This window comes from Cyrtonyx montezumae, unplaced genomic scaffold (genome assembly GCF_038088225.1).
Source record: "Cyrtonyx montezumae isolate F1298 unplaced genomic scaffold, pur_monq_1.0 scaffold_10, whole genome shotgun sequence".
Classification (NCBI taxonomy): domain Eukaryota; kingdom Metazoa; phylum Chordata; class Aves; order Galliformes; family Odontophoridae; genus Cyrtonyx; species Cyrtonyx montezumae.
The window spans coordinates 4,022,290-4,048,706 of record NW_027071826.1 but is presented as its reverse complement, the minus strand read 5'-3'; the positions used below and the strand labels follow the sequence as shown (position 1 = coordinate 4,048,706).

Sequence of the window (26,417 nt, the reverse complement as noted above, 5' to 3'; positions counted from 1 at the left end):
ATCTGGGCACACTGCTGGCTCGTATTCAGCCTGCTTTCCATCAGCACACAGAGGTCCCTTTCCATCAGGCATCTTTCCAGCCACTCCTTCCCACACCTGTAGGGTTGTCTGGGGTTATTGTAACCAAAATGCAGGACCTGACACTTTGGCCTATTGAAACTCATACAATTAACCTTGTCCCATTGATCCAGTCTGTCCAGGTCCCTCTGTATGGGGTTGGGGGATGAGTCAGCAACACTGAGCAGTGCTGAGCACTGATGGAGAGCAGTGATTTATGCATCTCCCTTTGGCAGAGGCCAGGGATGAACATGGAGAATCTTCCTGCCCACCCCGCATGCCAATCCCATCAGCACTCCATCACCTGCATCCCACTCCTGCCCACAGATCTTCTGGGCTGCTTCAGGAGGTCCCCTGAAACCACAGCAGGAGATTCCCTTGGATCCCATCCTGCTGCCACTTGGCTGCCTCCACCATTTGCACGTGCTCAGGGAACCACAGAATGGTTTGGGTTGGAAGGAACCTCTGTGGACCTCATCTCCCCATCACAGTCAGCATCACCGGTGCTGCTCAAACCAACTCTGCACCGACCCCCCCTCCCTCCCCAGCGATCTTTAGAAAAATAAGATTGTGCTTATTTATAAAATAATATATATATATTTTTTTCATATAGATAAGAAAACTTTCCAGTTAAAAAAAAAAAGAGAAGGTGGTATATCAAAATACGGCAAAACTTTGGCTGTCGATCGCTAAACTCTTAGGAAAAATATCGACTTAAGAAGGCATTGTGCTGTGAACATCTGCATCACACCCTCTGCTCCCGATGGCATCGCAGCTCAGCTGGTGCCCTGGGCACACATCACTGCCATCCTTGAGCAGAACCCATCCTGGTGCTGTCACATTCATGTTCTCCTCCATGGGAAGGTCCGTTTTCTCACCGTAGTGCTTCAGAATAAAAATGATTGTCTATATGCTTCATCAGAGAGAGGTGTATCCTTTGTATGAAAGGTATTCTGGAGCAGGAGTAAAGCGAAAATGGGTCTATGAGATCCAGACATATATAAACATATGTACTTGGATATATTTATATATGTGACTTCTATATATTGGGAAGTGTTATTGTGGTGCTATCACAGATGATGTTCTCCACTCTCGTTTCCCTTTTTTGGGGGGTGTTTTTGGTTTCTGGATTTGTTTTTGTAAAACAAAGCTCCACGAAGGCCCCGAGCAGCACCGCTCAGAGCCCGGCTGCAGTGCTGCTCCTGGAAGGATTTCCTTCCCATGCACAGACATCCCTGGTGCTTATTGCTTAATTCTCGCTTCCTGTACTGGCCTTTAGGGTATTTACATCTCTTTGGCTTGACTTGGACGCAGCAGTCTGGCATTTTCTTCCCAGCAGGCAGTGGCGACGCTGAGGACAGGGTTTGGGGTGGGGACGATCCCCATCTTTGCCACTGGGAAACCACGGGTTGGCTTCGGCTGGATGAGTGCCTTGTGCTTCTCCGAGGTGAAATAAGACAATTCATGCACACATATCAACATCCAGAGGCGGAAGGATGCCGAGGGACCAGTCCACGTCCCCCAGCCCCACTGTGAGCTCAGCCGTCCCTGCCGCCCTCAGACGACGAACTCAGGGACTTCGTCGTGGGTGAGGTCCAGTGAGAAGTATTTGCTGGTCCGTTTGGCAGGGAAGCCCTCCTGGATGTTGAGGCACTGCCGGGCCAGGCAGCCGTTGCAGTAGAGGCCGTCGTCGCCGAGGCCGTGGCCGCAGCCGAAGGTGTAGCTCTGCGCCGTGTCCTGGCACAGGTCTGCCAGCTGCAAGAAGTCCTTCTGGTAGAGCCGGATGTCGTCCAGGCTCAGGCTGTGCCGGTCCGTCGACGTTTTGGGTTTCCTGCACGTCGTCTGAGTGAGGGAAAGGGGGTGAGGGTGTGGGGGAACGTGGAACGCCATTGCGAGTGGGGACGGGGGGGGGAGGAGGACTGTTGGCACCCACCTGGGGTAAGGAGTCGGTGCTCTGCCCCCGGAGCTTCACCACGGTCTCCGAGGAGCTGGAGGTGGAGGAGCTGAGCTCCTTTACGATCAGCCCTGCGTGGAATCACAGAATCGTTCAGGAAAAGGTCTCTGAGATCCCCAAGCTCAACCCCAGCCCACCGTGCCCACTGCCCACACCCCTCAGTGCCACATCCCCACAGCTCTGGAGCAGCTCCAGGGATGGTGAACCCACCACCCCCTGTGCAGCTGTGCCTGTGCAGCACCACTCTTTAGGTGAAGAAATGCTTCCTAATATCCAACCTGATTGTTGGATATAGGAGAGAGGGAGAGGAGGGCACACGCAAATGGCATTCAAAGCCAAAATCATTCCCAGTGGCTCCATCTGATACACCACTACCCTTGCCCCCTCGTGTCCCCAGATGGCTCCCACCATTCCCCACCTGCTGAGCTTGTGTGGCCACCCATGCCTTCTTGCAGGGGTTTCCAGCACGGATTTGTGCTTCACCCAAAAAAGTTACAGTGAATCCTCCCCTGAAGAAAACCTGCACCCTTCTCAGGATTTTTACAGTTCATCTCCACTTCCAGTCACAGGACAAACAGGTTTTCCTTGCATCCCGAAGGAAAGCTCAGGCTAATTTTGGTCTGCCCAGCACCGCATCATGCATGATGGAGGAGGAAATGAAGGAGTGAAGGGGAAGGTCAGGCTGGATGTCAGGAAAAGGCCCTGCACAGAATGTGCATGGATCCAGCTCCCCACAGCACTGAGCTTCTGGGGTTCAAGAAGAATTTGGACAACGCTCTCAGACACATGGTCTGATTTTTGGGTGGTCCTGAGGTGGAGCCAGGAGTAGGACTTCACGACACATAGGGGTCCCTTCCAACTCGGGATATTCTGTGATGCTATGAAACGTGGCTTTACCTGAGTGCCCATTAAACTTGCGTGACAGCAGCATGTCCTCGGTGATGTACACGCACATGTCAGGGCTCACCTCCAGCGCCAGCTCACCCGCTCTCTCCAGCTCCCGTGGGTCATCCACCAGCATCTCGATCTCTGTGCCAGGACGGATGGGGACAGTCACCTCCACACCACCCTACATCCAAGCCCAGCAGCGCCCACCTTGCACACCCCGGAGCCTCTCACCATCATCCTGCAGATCCTCCTCCAGCCGGTCCTTGCCCCCACTCTCCACCCCGGAGGTGTGGGAGCTGCCGTGGCTGGTCATGGAGCTGCAGGTCTTCAGTTTGCGGTGAACATTGGCATCTTCAGGTCCCACGTCCCGGGGTTTGGGGTCAGCCTCGATGCCCGAGGTGTGGGAGCTGCTGTGGCTGGCAGTGGAGTGCCGGGACAGGCGCTTGTGCCGGATGCTGCCTGCGCTGCTGCCACTGGCCCGCGAGCGCTTCTCCAGCTGCTCCATGTCCAGGTCCAGCGTGTCACTGATGTATGACTCACGGTACTGCTTCTTCTCTGTCAGGACGGACACACAGCATCGGTATGTGGCACTCAGGTAACCCCCAGTGCTCAGGGACAATGGCACAAACCCCATTGGGTGGTACACTGGGAGCCGGGCCTGCTTGGATGGCATTTGGAGACTGCTGGGGTGGGTGAGGAGCTTTGGGCCTGCTGGGCTCTGTGCTGTGTCCTTCCTCCAGAGGAGGAGGAGGGAGAGGAAAAGGGACAGGAGGAGGAGGAGAAAGAGAAAGACAAGGAAGAAGAAGAGAAAGAAGAAGAGGAGGAGGAGAGAGAGAAAGAAGAAAGAAGAGGAAGAGAAAGAGGAGGACGAGGAGGATGAGGAGGAGAAGGAGGAGGAGGAAGAGGGGGAGAAAGAAGGAATTGCAGGAAGGGGAGGAAGAAGACAAGGTAGAGGAAGAGGAGGAAGGGAGAGAGAAAGAAGAGGAAGAGGAGGAATAGGAGGAAGAAAAAGAGGAGGAATAGGAGGAATCGGAAAAAAAAGTTTGAAGACAAAGAAGAGGAAGAGAAGAAGGAGTAAGAAAGGAAGAGGAGAAGTAAGAGGAAAAGAAGGAGGAAGAGAAAGAGGAGGAGGAATTGGAGGAATTGGAAGAAAAGGAAAAGACAAGTAGAAGGAGGAGGTAAAGACAAAAATGAAGATAAAAAGGAGGAGAAGGAGAAAGAAGAGAAAGAAAAGAAAGAGAAGGAGAAGAATCCTTCCTGTTTGCACAAGAGCTTTCTGAGCTTGAGGAAGGGACAAGGGAACACCACACTGAAGCACTGGCACCCTCAGGGACCACAGCAGGGCATGCAACCATTCCCAGGGCTCTGCAGGCATCCACCACAACCAGGGGAGAATTTCTGATCAGGCAAAATCAGAACAGGACCACCACGGGGACCCACTGGGCAGTTCCAGGCACAGGCAGCATTCGGGGAGCACAGGGCACCAGCACCTACCCTCGTTCTCCTCCAGCCTGCGGACCTGCCGCAGCACGGGCTGCAGGTTCATGTAGAGCCGGTGGCTGCTGCTCAGCAGCTGCAGGAGGTGGCGGGAGCGCAGCGGGCAGCCCGTGTAGTAGATGAGCTTCCTGGCCGAGGGCAGCCCGTCGGGAAGGATCTCAAACTTCTTGCCCTGAGCAGGAGATGGGGAAGCTCAGTCCCTCCCCACGACAAGCCAGCCCCGCTGTGCACGGCCCCACGCTCACCACAAACACCAGTTTGCCCACGTTGGTCCAGGGGAAGTCGTAGAGCAGCTGCTTCTCCTCATCCAGGTTCTGTAAGCGAATAAAGGTGGATGAGAGGGGCGGTGTGGGCATCCTGTAAGGATGGGGCTGGGCTGGAGCTGGGTGCATACCTGGAAGATCTGAATGCCCCGCGTCGTCAGCCCCAGAGTCAGTGATGCGTCCACCTCCCTCTTGTCCTGAGGGGAATAGGAGATGCTTTTAAACTTGCAGCATGAAGTGGGTAAATCTGCCCCCACAGCACAGCTGCCCCTCCGGTTACCCCATCTCCTGCCCTGTGCTGGGCTCGTGCAATGAATGATGCACACACACTGCAGGTTGCATCCTCAGCTGGTCCCACTCCACTTTCCCAGAATGCTCACCTCTAGGGAGCAGCTTAACCCCAGGAAACCTTGAAGGACCTCCAAGAGGTAGTGGATTTAAGTTGTGCCAGGGGAGGTTCAGGTTGGATATTAGGAAACATTTCTACTCTGAAAGAGCAGTCAGACACTGGCACAGCTGCCCAGGAGTGGTGGGCTCACTGTCCCTGGAAATGTTCAGAGCCATGGGGATGTGGCACTGAGGGCCTTGGGCAGTGGGCACAGTGGGGTAGGGGTGGGCTTGGGCACCTTGGAGGTCTTTTCCAACCTGAATGATTCCCTGAACCAAAGCTGGGGCAATTCTATGAGCTGGGACCGAGCAGGTGACAGCACACAGCTCACCCCACTCACCTCCTTGCAGGGCACAAAAGCCTGAAACGAGATATTCTCTATTTTTTTCCAGCCCTTTTCAACAACGTGCCCCCTCACCCTGCTCACAGCCTCTCATTACTCGCCATTCCCCACGCTCTCACAAAGACAAACTTGAACAGAAGGCTGGATGGGGCTCTGGGCAGCCTGGCTCCCACCTTGTACAGCCGGTAGTAGTGCACGGCCACGTCGTCCAGCCGCACGGCCTCCTTGATGTACTTGAGGTGAGCTTCGGAGGCCGTCAGGGCGAACTGATCCTTGTGCATGTTGGGGATGTGCTTCAGGATGTAGTCCCGGCCCCGCTTTGCCACCACCTGGTTGAAGGAGACGAGAAGCTCAGCAAGGGCAGTGGAGGATCAGAGCAATGTAGTGCTCAACTTCTGGTGGTAAAAACCCGTTCAGCAGCACAGAAGCAGCCATTCCTACACACCAGGCTTCCCACTGGGCAGGGACACAGCCCCGGGGCCATCACTAGTTCAAAAAACAGCAAAGCAGGCAGATTTGGGGCAAACCCAAGGAACATCAATCATAAATCAAAGCGGGCAGCAGCACCTACATCTTTTATTCATTTTCCCATCCCGGCAACCTGGGCTGTGGGACGCCCCGGGGGAGGCTCAGCTTTTTGGTGTTAGAGCATTGCAAGCACTGCCCATCAGTGCACCTCCTTAATGCATATGTGCAATGGTCAGCTAACAACTGGGCTTTTTGGGGGGATGGGCTGTGCACCGCAGGGGCTGCAGAGTCTGCAGGAAACCCCTAGGGATGGCTGTGTGACACTGCACTGCACATGACATGCAGGGCAGCCCCATAGCGAGCATCCCCCTAGCAAACACAGGGAAACCCCCATCACTGGTGTGGCCACACTGACTGCCCAACCCCAACCCACGCCTGCAGCTATTTCCAGCCCCACAGTTGTCACTGGTTATTAATAACCAGGAGGTGTGGACACAGCAGCATCGCCCCTTGTGCTGCAAGCACAACAGTGCAGAGAACAGCAGGAGACGCCTCGAGCCCCATAACCTCAAGGCACACAGCACTTACCCAGGCAGGAAAATAGGCTTCAGGCTCGAAGTACTTCCCATAGTGCTTGTTGCGCTTGAAGTCCCCTAGGTCAGCTTGCAGGGCAAAGGCAGTGAGCAGGAAATAGGCCTCCTCTCGCAGCACACACTGCGAGTGCAGCACTTGCTTGCGCAGGTGCCAGTAGTAATAGTACCGCGCCGTGCGGTCACTGCAGGGATGAGAGATGTCAGGATGCCAGAGGGAACCCACCACCAGGGCTGCAGTTTGCAGCTGGGAACTACAAAAACCCTACAGAAGCATCTCCACGTGGCCACTGTGTCCCCAACACGTCCCAGAGACAGTGAGACCCCGGCGATGGTTTTCTGATAGCTCCCTCCTGGCCTTGGGCACGTGGGTGATAAAATCCTAAATCTGCTGCTCCCAGCCCCAAAAATCATGGAATTGTGGAATAGCAGAGGTTGGAAAGGATCTCCAAGATCCTCAAACCCAATCCCAACCCTCCCAACCGTGTCCCTCAGTGCCACAATGTCATTATCACTGGATGGGAGAAGGGTCCCCGCTGGTTTCCGTGTAGAGGGTTCATGGGGAGGGGTCCCTTGGCACACAGAAGGATAGGGGCAGGGACAGCACAACTGAAGTAACTGAAAGGTGTGAGCTGGGTCCCTGAACACTTCTGAAAGATGTGCCATTCCCATTTCTTTTGCAAAAAATCTGTTTTCCTGGCAGTACTTGGGATATTGTGCCCCGTCCTCGCACCTGATCAGCCGTCCGTTCTCCACGTAGTACTGCACTCGGAAGTGGATGATCATGGGAGGGCCAAACTGGTCGATCCCCTGGAACACAGAACACATTCAGGGTTTCTGTGGACATCCCAGTGTCACACTGCGACCACCAGCCCCTGCAATGCACCGGGCTCCACTGCTGCCCTCAGCACATGGGCTGGCCTTGGCAATTCCCCTCCCAAACACCGCCTCTCGTTTTCCCCTCAAATCTGCCTTATCTCAAGAAACAAAAGGGATTTGGAGTTAAAAGAAGTAAAGGCCGGGTTCAAAAACCACACTGGGTCAGGAGCCAACTTCCCCATCCTTCCTACATCCCACCCCATCCCACCCCATCCCTTCACCCAGTGGGAAACAAGGAAGGAAATAATCACGGAGGACAGAGTTCCAGTGGAGGACACGTCCCCACGTGGTGTGGTGGCACTGGGGTGACAGCCACCAAGCACCACACTCTCCCCCCGCACTGCCCACCCCCAGCCCGCGCCTGCGCAGGGACAGTGACCTGCGCCGGGGACAGAGGTGGCCTTAGTGCCGTCATCTCTCCATGCAACACCTCACCGCTGACCTTGCTGGCCTCCTTCTTCCACTCCTTGGGGCAGTACTTGTAGAGTTTCTGGGCCAGGTCCATGTAGACGTGCTCATTGTCTGGGGGGAGTTGGGCAGGGTGAGCATCGCGACACGTCCCCACTGTCCCCGGGGCCACGGGGTGAGTGCCAGACTTACTCTGGATGACGCTGAGCCCGAAGAGGTGGCAGTCCTTCAGCCTCAAGAGGTCACACACCTGCACGAGGAGCTCGTGGCACAGGATCTTCACCTGTGGAAAGCACACACGTGTTCTGGATGCAAACCATGGACAGCTGCATCCACTCCTGCCATGTCCCCAAGAGCAGTCTCCAGCTGGGGTCTGGGTTTTGGATTCCCTTGGGGACAAAATGTGAGTCCCCAGAGGCAAGCCAAGGTTGGCAGGAAACAGAATATTGGGTAACATCAAAGAAAGAAGCCAAGAGTGGGAATTCTGCGCTCCGTGCCCATGGTTCAAGAAGCTGATGCAGGGGGATGTGCCGCGTGGGTTTCTCCAGCAAGAAGAGGGCGATGGGCACAAAATCAAAAGCAGAATGAGAGCCTGGAAAAGAGCACCCCAGGGCCCACCAAGCTTACGTTGATGATGATGTTGAGGGAGTCGTCGTTGGGGAGGAAGATGCACACGCTGCGGCGGTCCTGCATGACTCGGTTGTTGTGGAAGGGCAGCTTGTTCATCGTGGGCAGTGCAGCCGGGCCGGGCTGGGGGCAGAGGGCTCCTCACCGGTGGGACAGGGCGGCCTCGGTCCCCGTGGGCGCCATCCCTGTGGGATAGGGGTGCTGAGCCCCACACAGTGCATGACCCCATCCCACGGCCCCCAGTGTGTGCCCACGGCACGGCCACTGCCCGTGACACCGCTGGCCCTTCCCAGACCTTGTCCCTCTGCGGTTTGGGCAGCGTGGGAACTCAGCTCAGCAGCCCCGAAAGCCTGAAGCAGAGCTTTTATTCTCCCGGCCCTATTTCAGAAAAACCTCAGAAATGCCTTTTCTGGCGTGGTAGAATAATAACCAAAAAAAAGGCTTTGTGCTGGGAACACAGCACGCTCTTCCCTGCCACCTCTGGCCACATCCCCATCACAGGGCTCAAGGAAAGCCACCCCACACCGGGGTAAGATGCCAGGGCACTGCCACCCCTCACAGCCCAGATCCCAGGGCAAATATTCCTGAAGTGCTCTTGATGCCATTGGTACCCACAGGGACACGAACACATGCATGAAATAACGAGCATGGATGTCGACAATCGAAGCAAATCCTTTTTTTCTGAGGACACCATGGTGTCTCTCTCTTCACTTGAGCTTTGGTCCACATTAAAACACCTTTGGTCTCCAAAAACGTTTCACTTTTATATTCCTACAGCAGAGAAAAAAGTGCCCCAAGGCAGGATGGTGTTAGGTAGCTACAGGGGGTTAGCAGGAGCTGGGAAACTCTGAGGGTTTGCAGCACCAAGGCACTGTGTAGCCTTGCACCGTGGCTTTGCCTTGTGTATGTGCATCCATCCCAGCTGTGCATCACAGCCTGCATTATATACATGCACTGCATCCATGCACTGTGGTCATGCACTGCATGATGCCTTGCACCCATGGCAGCACGCTGCACCCATGCCTTACATCTGCACACCGTGACCATGCCCAGACATGACCAATCCTGACTCGGAGCGAGCAGCGCAGCAGCCAGGCTCGTTTTAAGCTTCATTAAAAATCCCAGCAGGGAATGAAACGGGGCTGAAGGTATTTGGTGAGTGTCCCCACCCCGGCCGGGCACCTGGCAGTGCCGCTGCAGGGCTGGGCGTGATGCAGCTGCAGCGGGTGGTGGTGGGGAGGGCAGCACACCTCGGGGCTGGGCGTGCTCAGTGCCAGCACCCTTTGCACCCGCTGCCACCCAAAGGTGCCCCGCAGCCCCCGCAGCACCGCCGTGCCACAGCTCTCCAAAAACACCCTCCAGCACCGGGTGGAAAGGCTTAAAAAAGGAAAAGAGCCCCCGACGTGCAGTTGTTGACTAACCCTGAGCCGGGGGCAAACTCCATCTCCCTGTGGTCGATGTGAAAATTCCCAGTGAACAGGCATTTTTCTCCCCGTGTGCCCGAACAAGCACCGACACGAGCGCTGAACATGCATGGCTGCGGGCTGGGAGCGGCAGGAGAGGATCGCAGCCGGGCTCAGCCCCTCAGATTCCATTATTTGCAGACAGATCCCCAGCAAACTTTCCCCACGAGCAATTTTGAGCAGCAAAGCAGCTGCAAAACCCACGCAGGATGGATGGCTCAGGCACGGCACAGCTACACGGCCACACCGCTGCTTTCCTCCTGGGAAAGTGGCTCATCCCCAAAGTGCACCCTATAAGTCAGGTCCCCCCAACCCAACCATCACGACATCCTGCTCATTTGCTCATCTTCAATAAATGCTGTCCCATCAGCTGTCCCCCCCCCCCAGCTGCCCATCCCCAGCTTTTGTTTCAGCGCTGCTGTGCCACAATAGCGGCGAACGGAGGGATTACGGGAGGGCCATCGGAGAGGAAAAGCAGAACAAAGTGCAGGGCTGGATGGGAAGATGAATTCACGGGGCAGGAATTTCTTGTTTGGAAGAGTTCAGAGTCGGTTTTGCCCCACATCACAAGGCGCAGGTATGCGCAAGCTGTTCCTACAAGTCGTAGGGCCGGCGTTCAGCGCAGCGTCTCCTAACCCGACAGCCAGATTCATGCACGCTTTGCGGTCGCCCCGTAATTAAAATCGTCTCCGATTCTCCACGAACTCAACAGTTTCCTCATAACGAACAGAGGGAGATGAAAGAGCCCTTCAGTGGGAAAAAAAGGGACGGGTTATAAATATGGCATTACTTCATCCACCGCAACGCCGGGTGGGTGCTGGGGTTGGGGCCAGCACTGCCCCCAAAGGGCGGCGGGGTCCCCAAGGCCACTGCTTTGGGGACATCTGGGGACATTCGGGATACCAAACCGACCCCCTGGCTGCGTGCAATGCTCCGTCCTGCAGGACAAAGCCAGGCTCATTTCTTGGGTTTTTGAGAGATTCCGAGCACAAAGCTTCACACAAACCACCACCATCCCCATCCAAAATCCAGGACGTGCAGCAGCCACTCGGGTCTCCAGCAAGGAGGAGCTGCAGGGCGGCTGGCACCCGGCTGGAAGCAATTATCCCTGCAGCAGCACGGGGAGGAGGAGTGCTCAGAGCTGTGGGTTATGTGAGGAGAGCGGGGAACAGAGGGGCTTTGTGCGCCCCGGCACCCCGCGCCTCGCCGTCCCGTTCATCCCCCCACGCCTTCCGGGGCCTTTGTGAAATGTTCCCTGGCCCCGTTAGCACCAGGGCAGGTGTTCCCAGTGCCACCAAGGCAAGATTTCCCAGTGTCACCAGTGAGGAATTTCTCAGTGCCACCAAGGCTCCCAGTGTCACCAACGTAGGATCACACATGACCGCTGGTGCAGGATCTCCCAGTGCCATCAAAGAAGGATCTCCCAGTGCCACTGAGGCTCTTAGTGTCGTCAAAGTAGGATCTCCCAGAGCCACCAAGGCTCCCAGTGTCACCAAGGTAGGATCAATTCTTGTCACCAAGGAAGGATCTCCTAGTGCCACCAGGGAAGGATCTCCCAGGGCCACCAATGCAGCATCTCCCAGTGCCAGCAGGGCAGGATCTCTCAGTGTCACCAAGGCAAGATCTCCCAGTGCTCAAGCTGCAGGACAGCAGCTCCAGAGCATGCCCACAGGGGAAGCAGTGCCGGCTCCACTTCCAGGGGGAGCAAGTCCAAGCTGCATCCATAGATCTTCTGGGTTTTGGCCTTGGATTTGCTGTGGGAACTGCTCTCCAACCACAAAGCAGCCATAGGGAGCAGAGTAATAAAGGGCTATTTCCAAACTATGGAAGTCCTGATGAGAACAAAACCCAATCCCCACAGTGATGCCTCAGCCCCAGGGAAACTCCCCAGATGTGCTTTTGGGAAAGCTCCGAGGATTTCTGTACAGAAATCCCTTTTGGGAGCCCCACCCCACAGCTGTGCTCCGGGCAGGAGCTGAGCGGCCGCACAGCAGCTGGGGCTCAGCTCAGTGCCCCCCACTCGTGCGTGGTGTAGCCCCGGGACAGGGCTGATCTCCCAGGAGAAAAGAGATCAGGGTTCATAACCACACGTGGGGAAGCACTACCCTGCCCCGAGCCCCAATCCTCGCCCACAGGAGCGGGTTGGTGGTTGCAAAACCGCCCGTGTCCCGGGCAGGATGTGCCAAAACAAGCTCCATTTTACACCGAAACGAGCTCCATTTTATGCCAAAACGCACACAATGATGCCTTGAACACCGAGAGCCCCATCCGCTGCCTCCGGAGCCCACAGCATCTCCTCCCCAGCTCCACATTGGGGCAAACAAAGCCACAGTCCCCTCTTGGACCCCCAAAGCGCTCTGTGTGGCCCCAAAAGCGCCGTCGGGGCCGTGCTCACCCTTCCCCAGCAGCGTGCAGCATCTGAGAAATGTCACCCGGCTGCGCCGCCGAGAGAAGAAAATAAAGCATCAAACTAAATTAACAAGCCAGGCAGATATTTTAACCACAGCCATCGTTTGTGTATTCCATCTGGAGTCCACAGTGCTGCTTTTCGGGGCTTTTTTTTTTCCCTCTTTTTTTTTTTTTTTAGCAGGAGGGAGCTGACATCATCTTAATTTGAAATTCGCATTTATTTTTACATCTGGTCTGGATTAATCTCCTTTTTTTTTTCAGCGTGCTGACTTTTCATGGCACGGAATAATTGCTTGCAGATTCGGGGGGTTCGCGGAGGCTGAACAAACCCGAGCTCAGAGGAACAGAGCCCCATTGCAAACGACAGGCAGTTCCCACTGCCAAACCCCGGAGTGCCTTCGGGACGTGGGGTTTTACACGGAGACCAAATCAATCCACGCTCAACCCAGGAATTAGAGAGCCTGGTGGAAAAACACCGACACGGCGCAGAGCACGAGAGCTCCGCGTGCAGCCAGCGCCTTCTGGAAGGGCAGAGTTTGGCTTTAGGGCTAAAACACTCCCGTGCTCGGGGAACGCTCAGCCATGAGGGGGGAAAAGCTGATTCAGGACTGCAAGATGACAGCAAACATGTCTGGGGGCCGCCGGCCACGTCCTTCCCACTGCCATCATGGCCAAGCCATGGCCATGAGCACCTCGGTACCCAGAGCCACGTGGTGTCCTATGGGACTGCCCCAGTGCTGGCCCTGCAGTGATGGCACCCATAGGTGTAGGGCACCCCTGGGCAATGGGACTCATGGGTGATGGGTCCCAGAGGTGAGGGCACCCAGAACCAGGAGGAGCCACAGACAAGAGGACCCCCAAGTGTAGGTACCAACACACAACAGGACACGTGGGCAACACATCCCGTGGGCAAGTGTAACCCACCAGCACGAGGACCCGTGGGTGAGGAGAGTGGCTGATGATGGGACCCATGGGGTAGAGGTCCCATGGGCAAGTGCGACCTACAGGCGATGGGATGCATGGGAGAACACAAACCACGGGTGATGGGACTCATAGGTGGCTGTAACCCATGTATAACAGGACCTGTGGGTGTCTGTAACTCACAGGGGATGGGACCCATGGGTGAACATAACCCATGGGTGGTGCGACTCATGGGTGGGTGCAACCCATGTGTAATGGGACCCATGGCTGACGGAACCCACAGCTGAATGCCACCCACAGGTGATGGGACCCATGGGTGAATGCAACCCACAGGTGATGGGACCTATGGGTGAATATAATCCATGGGTGATGGGACCTATGGGTGAGAGCAACCCCTGGGCAATGGGACCTATGGGTGAACATAAGCCACAGGTGATGGGACCTACAGATGAACAAAAACTATGAACAAGAGATCTAAAGTATACAAGGATGTACAGGTGAGAGGACCCAAGGATGAGACATCCCCCAGGCAAGTGCAACCCATGGCTGATGGGACCCATGGGTGAATGCAAACCACAGGTCATGAGACCTACGACTGAATGCAACCCATGCACAAGAGGACTCACTGCCAACAGAACCTATGAGTGAGGGGACCCACTGGTGATGAGACCTGTAGGTAAGAGGACCCATGGAAAAGCACAACCCAAGAACAATAGGATCTACAGGTGACTGCCACCCGTGGGCATTGGGACCCATGGGTGAATGCAAACCGTGAACATGAGAACTGATGGACATGAGTGATGGGACCCTTGGGTGAATGCAAACCAAAGGCAATGCGATCTACGGGTGAATGCACGGATGTCGGGATGTTGGCTGAATGCAACATGCTAACGATTGCAACACACCGACAACAAGACCGACAGACAAGAGGCAAAGGGACCCACTGGTGAGGGGACACATGGACAAGCACGGTTCGCGAGCCAGTGTGATCCCCAGGCAGGGGGACCCACGGGCAGGGATCCCACGGGCCGAGGGGTCCGTGAGACGAGGCTGGGGCCGGGGCAGGGGTTTGGCGGAGCAGCCCCGCCGCTGTTAAATTTCAACTCCCTCCGACTGGCCAGAGGAAATGACTCGCATTCCTGGAAAATGAAGCCACTCGCAGTTCTCCGGCACCAACTCAGCTTCCGAATGCAACAAGCCGCCGCGCCGCTCCCCACCGCCCATCTCCGGCCCGGGCCCACCCGAGACATCCCCAGCGGGCCGGCACCGCCGCGGCTGAGCCGTGCCGAGCCGTGCCGAACCGAGACGAACCGAACCGCGCTGAGCCGAGCCGAGCCGGGCTGGGAGCGCGCTGCGGGGCGCCGGGTGAGCACCTACCTGCGGCTCCGGGGACAGCGCTCCGTGCCGAGCCGTGCTATGCCGAGCCGTGCCGTACCGAGCCGAGCCGAGCCGAGCCGTGCCCAGCCCAACCCGCCGCCCCCGCCCCTTCCCGGGCCGCACCGCCCCGAGCGGCACCGGCACCGCCTCCCGCCCGCCTCGGCGCTGCGCCGGGATAGGCGGGGGACGGCGGGCAGCCCCGGGGGAGCGGGATGCCCCTGGGCCGTGGGGAAGGGAGTGCAGCCCTGGGGGTGAGCGTGGGCATCGCTGGAGGGAGAAGCGAGCACCCCCGGCTCCCAGCTCTGTTTTTCGCGAGCCGTCCTTTGGGATGGGATGAGCCGTGCCCAGGCTGCGTCCCCGTCACGCTGCCTTGCCTCTCTGCAGCGCACGTCTCAGACGCTCAGACCCTCTGCGCTGCCGCTGGGCCACCAAGGGAGGTCCCAAAGACCCCCACGCAGCCTTTGAGTGGGATTTTCACGCAATCCAAGCTGGGCATCTGCACGTGTGATGTCCGAGACTCGTAGAATGGCTTACATCGGAGGGGACTTCAAGATCATCTAGTTCCAACCCTGTGCTGTGGACTGGCTGCCACCCATCAGATCAGGTTGCACAAGCCGACCTTGGGCACCTCCTTGGACAGAGGCTCTGAGACACCAACCATGCCACCAACATCCTGAGTCCCACTGACACCCGGGCAGCTGGACCACGGATGCCTTGTGAACATAAAAGACACAACTTGCACCTGTGGGCTGCTCTCCATAGGTGACCCGGGACCAGAATAGAAGCAGCAGCCCCATAAACTAGCAGCAATGCATCTCCACCACGCTCCTTCCTCCGAGGTGCCATATGGCGAGGTTGTTTTGGGAGGAGTTATTTATTCCTCACTTTTAAGCTTCTATAGGCATCCTTCAGGCTGACCTGCGAGGCCGCCTCTGCCCCCACAATCTCTGCGTGGCTGTGGGAGAGAACAGCCGCTCGTTCCCGGACCTAAATAAAGAGCAGCTCTGCTGCAAACACCCCGACACTCCTTCCTGAAATCTGTTTTCAGCCCAACAGATCATGCTGGGTAATTATATGATGTGAGTGCACGGTGCAGGCAGCGGGAATCTGGCATGTTGCTGTCCTCATGGAAAAATCCAGCCTGGCTTTTGATAAGGGCTGGAAATCCTTGGCTTTCAATAAGGGCAAGTGTAGGGTCTGACACGTGGGGAGGAATAACCTCGTGCACCAGCACAGGATGGGGCTGAGCTGCTGGAAAGAGGAGTTTTGCAGAGAAGGACGTGAGGACATGGGGATCCTGGTTGGCCAACAGCTGGTTGACCAGTGGTTGATGAATGGTAGACCAACTGTTGACCAATGGTTGACCCTGAGACAGCAGTGTGCCCTGATGGCCAAGAAGGTGATGGTGTCCTGGGGTGCACAGAGCATGCCAGCAGGGTGAGAGCGGTATTCTTTCTGTTCTGCTCTGCTCTGTCCTGGGGAGACCACATCTGGAGCACTGGGGGGCAGTTCTGGGCTCCTCGGTTCAAGACAGACAGAGCGTGGCTCAGTGTCACGCAGAAGTCCCATCCTTCCCCACTGTCACCCCTTGGGAACAAGGTGCCCCGCTGCAGAGGCTCTGGCACAGCCAAATAAAGCAGCACAAAGAAGTTTTGCATGCCAGCAAAGCCATCCATAAACACAAGTCTGGACTCTGTGCTGTGGATCCCATGACAAATGCAGACAATTTCAGGCCAAGGCTGCGAGCACATCCCCTCTGCAGGGAGAGCTCGGAAAGATGGATGTGGGCCAGTGTCCGGCCGGCGTTCCTCATGGAAGGAAAGCCCCAAGGATGCAGGCGACAATTCTCTTTCACAATTGTGTGGTTCAGGTTGCCAAAATTCCAAGAAGCAGAAATGCAGATGGAAAATGTCATAAATTGAGGCTTTTTCTTTCTGGTTTTTTTTTGTGTTTTTTTTTTTTTTGTGTTTTTTTTTTTGTTTGTTTGTTTTTTGTTTTAAATCTGGGCTAATTGCATTCTGAGGTGTGTCCCAGGGAAAAAAATTAAAGGGATTTGTGGTTATGAGTGAAAATCTCCTTCTCATAAAGCAGCCTTTTTTCACAGTGGATGTATTTACCCAAAGAGGATGGGAAACAGCAGCTGCTCACCACGATCCCGTGTAATCTCCACTCGAGACTCTTTGCAGCAGCATTTCAGTATCAGCATTGTTACTGGCAGGGATTGCTGCACAGACATGTGAGCTCTCTTATCTCACGCATGTTTTCCCTATGATTTTGCTGATGGGACCAAAATTATAAACGAAGCAACAGAGTGGCAAACCAATTCATCTCCCCTCAGCCCCCAGCTCTGTGCAGAGCTTGTTCCTAAAGGCACTGCTGCACGGTGACTCTCAGCATGATGCTGGCTGCCACATATCCCACCCCACAGCTCCGCGTGGGTCACGCTTGTGATGTCCCCATAAGAAAGTTCACCAGGAAAGATCTAAATGCCCCAAGTGTGGCTCCCAGAGGTGTGCACCCTGACCCCTTCTGTAAGTTGGCCGTGAGCTCTTCCATTTGTGTCACTCATATTCAGAAATGCTGATGAAATGCAACTACGGAGAGGCTTCCAGATCTCCCTGGGTCTGTTTTCTTTTCTATAAGCCTTATCCCGTGGCACACACATGGCCCTGGGGTGCGCCTAGGGACAGGGCTGTCACCTCCACGCAGGGATGTGTGGCACAGCCAGGGCTCCAGCTGAGAGTGGGGCTCAGGAATCCCTCCGCAGACAGCACATAGAGGTGGGAGGCTGTGCTTGGCTTTGGGATGGTTTCTCAGCCCATAAAGGGAAGAAAATAAATAATGAAGCCCTGCTCGTCCCTGTGCAGAACCACAACAGCCGCGCGTTGCCATAAACTCTGGCATGGGGCTGGCCTTTGCCACGTCTTTGCATTTTGTGGGGGATTCCCAAGGAATTCTCATCTTGTCTCAGTTCTTTGGCAGGTGATGAGTGACCCCCAGCACCACCCATCCCAGTGCATCCCAGAAAGAGCCTGGTACAGCTTCAATTCTCTGATAGCTCTTAAGTGACCCCCAGCACCATCCATTCCAGCACATCCCAGAGCAACCCCGTGTGTCTCAGCATCCCATTGCATCTAAGTGTATCCATAGAGAGTCTGGTGCTGCCTCTGCTCTTGGATAACACATCCCAGTACAACCTAGTACATCAAGGTGCATCCCAGTTCACCTCAGTGCATCCCAGTGCATCCCAGTACATCCCAGAGAGAGCTGTTCCCCACCAGGCAGGCCCTGGATGGCACACACTCCCAGGCTTCCTGGGGTGACACTGGGCACATCCTGAAGACAAGGGACTGGCATGGGGTTGGCAATACTGTCCTCAAGTTGATTTCTTTCATGCCACGCTAGGAGTGGAGCACAAGGGGTGTCCCTGCTGGGTGCCAGGATGGGATGGCTGCTAGTGGCAGTGCAGGAATGCCAGCAATGCAGAGTGACCCATGGCCCCACTGTGCTCAGTGGGGTTCTCATGGGGGAGGGGCAGACCCCCTCACCTTCCATTCTGTTCAACCCAATATTGCTTCGCTTGGGAACTCAGCACAGATGAGCAGCATATGAGGCTGGGAAAGGAAAATCCATCCTGAGAGCACCAAGTGTTGGTAAAGCCTTCGTGCTGAGGCCAAGCTGGGATTTTGGGGGCTTATTGGAGCTCTGGACTTGTCTGCTGTTTGGTGTTTGGTTTTCTTGTTGTTTTTGGTTGTTTTTTTTTTCCCAGCCTGCTGGAGCTGCTGGGAGATGTGGAAACGTGCGGTAATGCAGGAAAGGCAGCGGCTCGGGCAGGAAGGAGCACAGAGCAGGAGTATTTTTAGCCCAACTGTGCGCCTGCTCGCAGCTGCAGAGCTGGTCCCACCCGGAGGAGGGACAGAGCTCCTTGTGGGGGGGGGGGGGGTCCAAATTGCGGGGCTGGGAGCGGGGAACCACACCAGGGCTGTGCTATTGGCATGGTCAGGACCTCAGTCCTACGAGACATCAGAGAATCCACAGCATGCAGCCTCAGCTCTACGAGCCCTCCAGTCACAGCCCCTGCCCAGCAGGTTTTAATTACAGACTCACATGACACCAAAGTTCTCCCTCACTCCCTCGTTCACATCTGGAGGGCAAACTGTGGGAACGGGGTGGAAAAGTCAGAAACTGGGGTCAGGGAGCATCCTCGCGGCTGGAGGTGCTCCAGTCTACTCCCTCCACATGGTTGTAGCATCCTATTTGCACCCACACACCTGGGCCTGCAGCTCTCAGCACCTGTAGGTTCAGAGCAGTGCAGGAAGATCTTCCCCTCGGCTGCATCCAGAGAGGGCAGCGCTCAGGGCAGAAGGACTATGACCCATTTGGAGCCAATCCCTGCTGGGGTCACTGGCACAGAGGTCCCACACCCGGCCAAACTCAACAGGGCTCTTCAAAATCAGACTGAGCGATGCCTCCTGGCTAATGTTTATCATTAATGCCATGCAGCTAATTAGCAGCATCCCTGCAGCCCTGCGTCCTTACCCCCAGCTCTGATCATTCATCTCAGCCAAGAGAGTACTTTAGGCCTCTCCTTTGACACATCTATAACACAAAACAAGGGGATGCAGGACCGGCAGATGTGGGTCCAGGAGACGCAGGAGGAGATGTGGGGCTGAGGGACGCAGCAGCGAGCAGATGGTTTCCATCTGGATTCCTTCAGACAGAGGAAATAGCTTCAGTGGATGACAAAGGGAAGCTTGGGGATGTGCAGCTCCGGATGTGCCCGGGCCACGTGGCAGTGGGCACTGCGGGTACTGTGGGTGTCCCATGGGGCCAGGACCAGACCCAGCATCGACCTCACCTCTTCAGGACACGGTTTCTTTGCTTCCAGACCCAAAGCAAACTCCTTCCCCAGGGCCTCTGGTTCGAATCACTGCATTCACCCACATATAACTAAAGGAGAAAGTGCCCCCCCCATCTCCTCCCCGCACTTCACATCAGCACACCCCGCTGGGGTCATGACCCTCACATCCCATCACAGTACCCAGCCACGTTCCCTGCCCACAGCACCACGGAGCAGCTGTGGGGCTGTGTGGGGGCTGTGCACCCCCATCCTTCACTCCTTCAATTCCCCTTTTAGTCCAAGTGGCCACAGCCATAGCTGCCCCATAAGGACTCCTGGGGGTATCTTTGTGACCCGATGCCGATCTGGCATTGCTCTCACACACTCACACTGTCACCACACTCTAAACCTTGGGATGGTTTTGGGGGACACAGTTGGATCCCAGTCATGGAGGAGCCCTTCCATGTCCCCACCCTGACCCCTCCAGCCAGCACTGCCTGTTTTCCATCACCCCAATGCGATGCACCCATTTGCTGTAAGTTTTTTTATCTCTTCAGGGATATATATATTTTTTTCCAGGTAGAAGCCCCTATCTTTTTCAGGTATAATTAGTTCAGTTTCCAAGAAGGAAAAGGCCTTTTGCATTTCTCCATCGTGGAGCTCAGCAGACACTCCCACCTGCAGAGCAGGATCAGAGGCTTCAATCACCTGCCCCTGTTTGTGATCGTGTTGGAACCTAAGCTGATGCATTAAAAATACAATTAAAAATTTGCATTGGGCTTCACACCCAGCCTAAGCCGATACTGCACCTCCTCCTGCCCATGTCCTTTAGACACTGCAATTACCCTCACAGCCCTGCAGCAGGGATTGCTCAAAGCTCTCCTGCAAGAGCCTGTGTTTGTGCTGCTCCTTGTGATCCAAAATAGGTCACTCGCTGCTGAGAGATGGAGTCACCTGGGGGCATCTCATCTCCAGGGAGAAGACTGGGGTCTGCATGGCACAGCAAGACCAGCAGCCATCCTGGTGGTACCCATCCCAGAGGTACCAACCTAATGGTACCCATTTTGGTAGTACCCATCCCAGTATCCATCCTTATGGTACCCATCCCAGGGGTACCCATCTTGGCAGTACCCAACATGGCATAACCCATCCCAATATCCATCTCAGTGGTACCTATCCCAGTGGTATCAGCCTAACAACACCCACCCTGGTGGTACCCATCCTCGTATCCATCCTCGTGGCATCCATCCCAAAGGTACCACCCCGTAGGTACTCACCATGGTAGTATCCATCCTAGTAGTACCCACCCTGGTGATACCCAGCCTAGTGGCATCCATCCTGCTGGTATCTATCTCAGCATCCATCCTGGTGGTACCCACCCCGATGTTACCCAGCACAGTGGTACCCACCCTGGTGGTACCCATCCCAGCAGTAGCCATCCCTGCAGCGTGGGAAGCCTCCTGCAGCAGTTCCCAGGCTAGCCAGGTGGGGTGAGCATGCAGGAGACATTTAATTACAAGGTACCTGGTGTTTTTCCAGTTGCAGAGGGCTGGCTACATCTGCACTACCCGAGCTGCATGGTTTTAGTCCTGTTTGACGACTAATTGGCAATTAATACCTTTGCATTACGCAAATAGGTTACAAATGTTCTGCAGATCTGTGTTATTTTTTTAATGCCTTCATGTTTGTTTCTGAGCACAGCGACGCTCTGAAAGTTGTAATGCTGTTCCTTTTTGCCATAGGCTGGAAAAACTGGTGTTTGAGGACACAGAAGTACAGCTTCCAGCAGCACCCAGCACAGCTCACAGCCCAGGGGACCCCAGCACAGCAGCTGATGGAGCACAGGGTGAGGGCTGTGCCAACCCATTAGCTGCAGACACAGCTAATTGCAGGGCATGGTGCAGGAAGAGCTAAGCAGGGCATGAAGAGCTGCCCCGGCTCTGTGTGGCTTTGTTCCCCACCACGCTGTGTGCACGCTCCCATCTGAAGGAGGGTGAGGATGAACTGGGTGATGCCCGAACATTTTTGCTCATGAGGAGGAGCACGTTGGTGAGTGCTTAGCTTCCCAGGGTATGCATGAACTCCACACAGAAATATCTGTGCTTCTTTGATACGTGGTTTGCATTGAAGGTAATTAAACTTTAAACAGCAAAGCCAAAGAAATGTAGATTTTTTTTTTTCCACGAGAGATGAGATAGAAACAGACGTAGTTATCTATCAGATGGAGACACACCATTAGGGAAATAGCACTTGGCTGTGATCGCTTCTTGCTTTGGTTTGCACAGGACCAAGGGGCGTCACAGAGGCATTTCCCAGCTCTGCTTTTCAGTTGCAAAGTCCCCACCCCAAAACAAAGCTGTTCCCCATGCAGGAACACAGTAAACCTCTGCCCAGCTCCTGCAGCCAGCTAGATGGGTGTTTCTCTTTCCCTCTTGTAGGAAAGAATGAAGAGCAGGGCAGAATAGCAGGAAAATGTGTGTACTTTCCAAGTGAAATGACACTCTTGATATTACAGGGATAACAATTACCTGTTGGCTCCTGTCTGCTTTCTTTTGCCTCAGCTACAAACCCTTGGTGCTAGAAGCATCATTCCCATCCAGGTGGGGGTAGTGAGGCAGTGACAACCAGTTGATTATCTGTGCCAGATCACCAGCATCTCCCTTCCCCTTCTCCCTTCCCCCTCTCCCTTCCCCTTATCCCTTCTCCCTCTACCTTTCCCCTCTCCCTTCCCCTTCTCCTTCTTCCTCCCCCTCCCCATTCCCATCCCCACAGGATCACCTCATGCAGCAGCTGGAGAAAGCTGGAGTTTTTCCACCATTTTTTCAGCAGGCTTTTAGTTAAACCCCAGGTTTTAGGGAGCACGTGGGTGACTGCACAGCTAAGCCACTTCCCTGGGGATAAAACCTCCCAAAAACAGAGTGTGGCAATGGAGCAAAGCCAGCCCTGGGGATGTGATGTTTGCAAAGCCACTGAGCATCCCTCTTCCAACCCCTGCAGCCCTTCTTGCTCTGTGTCCCTCTCTGCTCATCACTCATGGGAATGACCAAACAGCAGCACTGCATCCTTCCCACAGTACAGGGCTCCCTAACTGCAAAACGAGATGAAAAATGGCAGTTTGTTTCCTTGGAATGGCCAAATGTGGGACCTGGGTGGGATGACACTCAACATCACCCTGCTGCCCCCAAGCAAAGGGAGGGTGGAAATCCCCAAACTGCTCCAAAATAGTATGGGATGGTTTGCAGCCGACTGGAGGGCCCCCCCACACCCACAGCTGTGGACTCCAAGCAGGGAGGGGAGCACATATTTCCAGCCCAGCACTGGCTGATGGCACAGAGAGTGGGAAATTCCCCCTCAGCAGAGCCAGATCCTCCATGGCAGGAGGAGGAGCAGACTGTCATCAGCACGAGGATCCCCAGCACAAACAGCAGAGCCAGCGAGCACATCCGGAGCCTTGCATTCCATCACGAGGTTGACCAAAAGGAGTTTTTTTTCCACCTAAATTGAATGCTGCTTGTTTTATCCCCCACGAGACGGCAGTCTGTTTCCATGGGCACGCTGGGGAGCTGCGTGCCCCAGACCACACTCAGCAAATGCCCAACACTTGGTGCACCACTCCACTACCCCACACCAACCCTACAGCAAGACCCAGTGATGCACCGAGTGCACATCTCACCCCAAAACCTCCCAGTGTGGGGTCAGGCTCAGCAAGCATAGCATGTTGCTGCACACTGGCATGGAGGCAACGCTTCCCCCAGCTTTATTTCTTTCCTGCTCAATGACTGCATGTGATTGCTTCACCACAGGGATGGAGCAGCACAGGTGCCCCCCACAGACCTATCCCCAATCCCAGCTGAATCCCATAGGCAGATCATGGGGCAATGCATGACTGTGGGCCCAATGGACACCACCCAGGATTGACACACGCTGCGGCCTCATGATTTGCAGAGAGTTGGCCATTACATTTTTGGGTTCTTTTGGTGTTGTTTTTTCCCCTATTCCCAGCGGTTTTGGCAGTGATTTGTTTTCCACTCCTTAATTTGTTCTCACTCTCTTGTTTCCCTTTAGTTTTTTGCTAAATATTTTAATACTTTCAGCCAACGCATCACTGAAATCTTCCACCTCTCACACAGCCCCACACTCTGCGCCAGCGTGGGGTTCTGATCACTCATCCATTATTAAACGGAATCGAAGATACGATTAAAAAACAACCCCAAAAATACCAGTGTGCACACACAGACCAACCCCACAGCAACTCGGAGGCTCCTAAAGGCTCTCCCCAAGGAAAACCCCAAAGCTTGCTCCTCTTCCGGGCTGCACACTGCTGCGGGTGCAGGGTCCTGAGGTGACACCCAGGGCTGGGACACCTGACTGGATGAGCCGGTCCTCCGTGGAGATCTGATGGGGAGGGAGGGGCACCACACCACAGCAATTACAGCCTCCTCGCCTTAATAACCCTCGCTGCTTCCCTGAGTCCCTATTTACATCGTTTTCGTAAGAGTAGTAATTAATGTCTCTCCACTAAACAAAAGCAGACCCTCCTGTTATTAAAAGCAAAGACCTGGCGGTGGAAATGAAGCTGATGTTTGAGTTTGGAGAAGCTCAAAACCCTCTCTACAAAATGGCCGAGCAGAATTTGGGGCTGCACGCCCGTGCTCTGCTAGGGGATGCATGGACCCATGGGTTGGATGTATCCCCGGGGTGGATAACCTCTTGAAGAACAGTCCCATCCCCTGCTCATCCCATGCTTTTGGGACATTTCCACCCCTCTGAGCTGCTCCCAGCAAAAAGGAGCAAATGGGGCTTGGGGCTTAGGGGCAGCTCTTCACCTGCTTTGGAGGAGCTATCAAAAGAAGTGGAGAAAATTAATTACACACCAAGACAAGTAATTAAGCTGATTTCCTCCATGAGGGCATGGAAGGAAATGAGCTGGAGAAGCTCTTCATTGTTGAAGAAGGGACATCCCCTGGGTACAAGCTATGACGGCTGGGGACCCACAAGGATGGGACACTTTTGGACCATCGATGGTGGCACTGGAGGTGGCACAGCAAAGGCTGCAAGGTGAGCATGCCAATCTGGGGCAAGGATCCATGCTGGAAACACCAGGCTGCACTGTGTGTTAGGGGAAAGGAAAAGAGGGGGAGAGTCGGGGGCTCTGGAGGTGTCAGCAAGCCATGAGACATGCAGAGCTCATCTCCTCCACGCAGGGATTTGCTTGGGGCTAGCTCTGTGCAAGCCCCATAGTGTAAGCCCCTTCCAAACCCCATCCTTAGGCTGGACACAAGGCAGCAGCTCCTACCACCCCACATACTCACTTTCCAAGTGCCACACATCCTGAAGCAACCCTTGTCCTGTTCCTTCTCCCATGCACTGTGGCACTGGCTGTTGAGGCCAGGTCTGCATCCCAGGCTGCCCAATATCCATGGCCAGAAGGAAGCCCAAGCATGATCTCTCTATGTTGGGATGGTTTGGACTTTGTGGAGGTGACACCAGCTAAAACCACTCCAGCCATGGCTGCCGTATACATAAGAAATGATGGATGAAGGGCACCCATCCCCCATTACACCTCTGCCTCATCTGGGGCAGCAGAACCTTATCCCAGTGTCTCCCCTTCTCTTCCCATAGGGACTGATGGAGAAAAATGCTTTGGGTTCTTACATCACTGTGCAATGAGCAGAGTTATTTAAAAACAAACAGCTTTGTCTCTAAGATCTCCCACTGATCACAGCACAGTGTTGGCAAGACAAGAGAGCACCCCACTGTCTCAGTCCTCGGGGCCACCCAAAGGAGCACCGGGCTCCCTACTCCCATGGAGGGGGCCCAGGCGTTGGGGACAGAAGCAGAGCTGACGGAGCACAAGATGGACAGTGCTTGTGGGTTCTACCATCCCCTGGTACCACCCCAACCTTTCTTTCCTCCTGTTTTCCCTTCAGTGACCCACAGGACACTTTTTTTTTTTGCCCTTTTTTCCTCTCCTACCTCCAAGCCACCAGTCCTGGTGCTGCTTTGGGAATCCCCATTGGAGACAATGCAAAAAAAAAAAAAACGGATCCAAACTGAGTGATCTCAAACAACCTCTTCCCCAGAGCTGGGTGGGAGGTCTGGAGATGGCTCTATCCCCACCAGGTCCCAAGGACCCTGCTCTCATCTCTGCACGTCCCTTGTTCCCAGGCACATCCATGGGACACGGGGAAGGGACACACACTCAATGCCTGGCCAACCTAGTCCTCATCAGAAGGCAAAACACCACAATTTTGTGGTCACCTCAAGGTCCTCCATGGGAAAGTGTTCACGAACACAAGAACTTAATGGTCATGGAGCTGTAAAATCACCGAATTACAGAACCATAGAATCAGAGACTCAGGGGGTTATGGAGCCATGAAACCACGGAGCTGTAGAACTGTAGAGCCATTTAGGTTAGAAAAGACCTCTCAAATCCTCATCAAGTCCAACCATTAATGCTCAAAGCTATGGCCCCATGTTAAGATGGCACCCCAGGACCAGATCACCCTCGGCACCACCCTTCCCTTCCCTGTAGTTAAAAGCACGCTCAGGCTTTCCTACCTGCAGCCGGGAACATCTACGAGTTGGGCTCCTTCGGCAGCTTCATGGTGAGCTCAGGGCTATCTCAGCAGGGCTGGAAGGCAAAATCACCACAGGGAGGGCTCAGTGTCCCCACAGGCATGGCAGCTCAGAGCAGGTTCAGCTGGTGGGACTCCATCCTGTTGCAGGATGGTGGGACTGTACTGGGCTCTCCACCTCCTCCTGGGAACCGTGCTCTGCTCGCAGGGACCTACCCTTTTTTGTCTGGCATCCAACTCCCAAGTGCGTGTTCTTACCTGCTCAGAGGAGGATGGGAGAATGTTGGAGCGCCCTTCCAAGAAGCACATGGGTCTCAGTAAGGTGTGGATCGTGGCTTCTCCTGTGCTTTGGCCAAGCAAGTGTTATGGCAAAGGGTTGCCACTAAGCTGGGTCGATGAAGAGGAAAGGGGCCGGTGGTGCAAGGACTGCGCGTGGCCAGTGTCTGTGTGGATCGGCCGGTTGGATA

General features: G+C 55.0%; 1 protein-coding gene across 5 annotated transcripts; it reads right to left on the bottom strand.

Annotated features, from left to right (window-relative positions):
- Positions 1 to 888: 888 nt before the first annotated feature.
- FRMD6 (FERM domain containing 6) lies at positions 889 to 26,417 on the bottom strand. Of its 5 annotated transcripts, XM_065748689.1 has the most exons (15): positions 26,209 to 26,417; positions 25,934 to 26,006; positions 8,363 to 8,547; positions 7,928 to 8,018; positions 7,707 to 7,849; positions 7,182 to 7,258; positions 6,447 to 6,633; positions 5,564 to 5,719; positions 4,791 to 4,856; positions 4,642 to 4,710; positions 4,394 to 4,568; positions 3,131 to 3,454; positions 2,909 to 3,040; positions 1,991 to 2,082; positions 889 to 1,899 (listed from the first exon to the last, which is right to left on the bottom strand). In XM_065748689.1, the coding sequence occupies exons 3-15, from the start codon at positions 8,459 to 8,461 to the stop codon at positions 1,615 to 1,617; spliced, it is 1,896 nt and encodes a 631-aa protein (XP_065604761.1). In that variant the 5' UTR covers positions 8,462 to 8,547; positions 25,934 to 26,006; positions 26,209 to 26,417; the 3' UTR covers positions 889 to 1,614. The 5 variants fall into 5 exon arrangements, with proteins under 5 accessions (XP_065604761.1, XP_065604752.1, XP_065604777.1 ...); XM_065748680.1 differs by lacking the exon at positions 26,209 to 26,417 and having other exon boundaries at positions 25,934 to 26,129; XM_065748705.1 differs by lacking the exon at positions 26,209 to 26,417 and having other exon boundaries at positions 7,770 to 7,849; positions 25,934 to 26,128.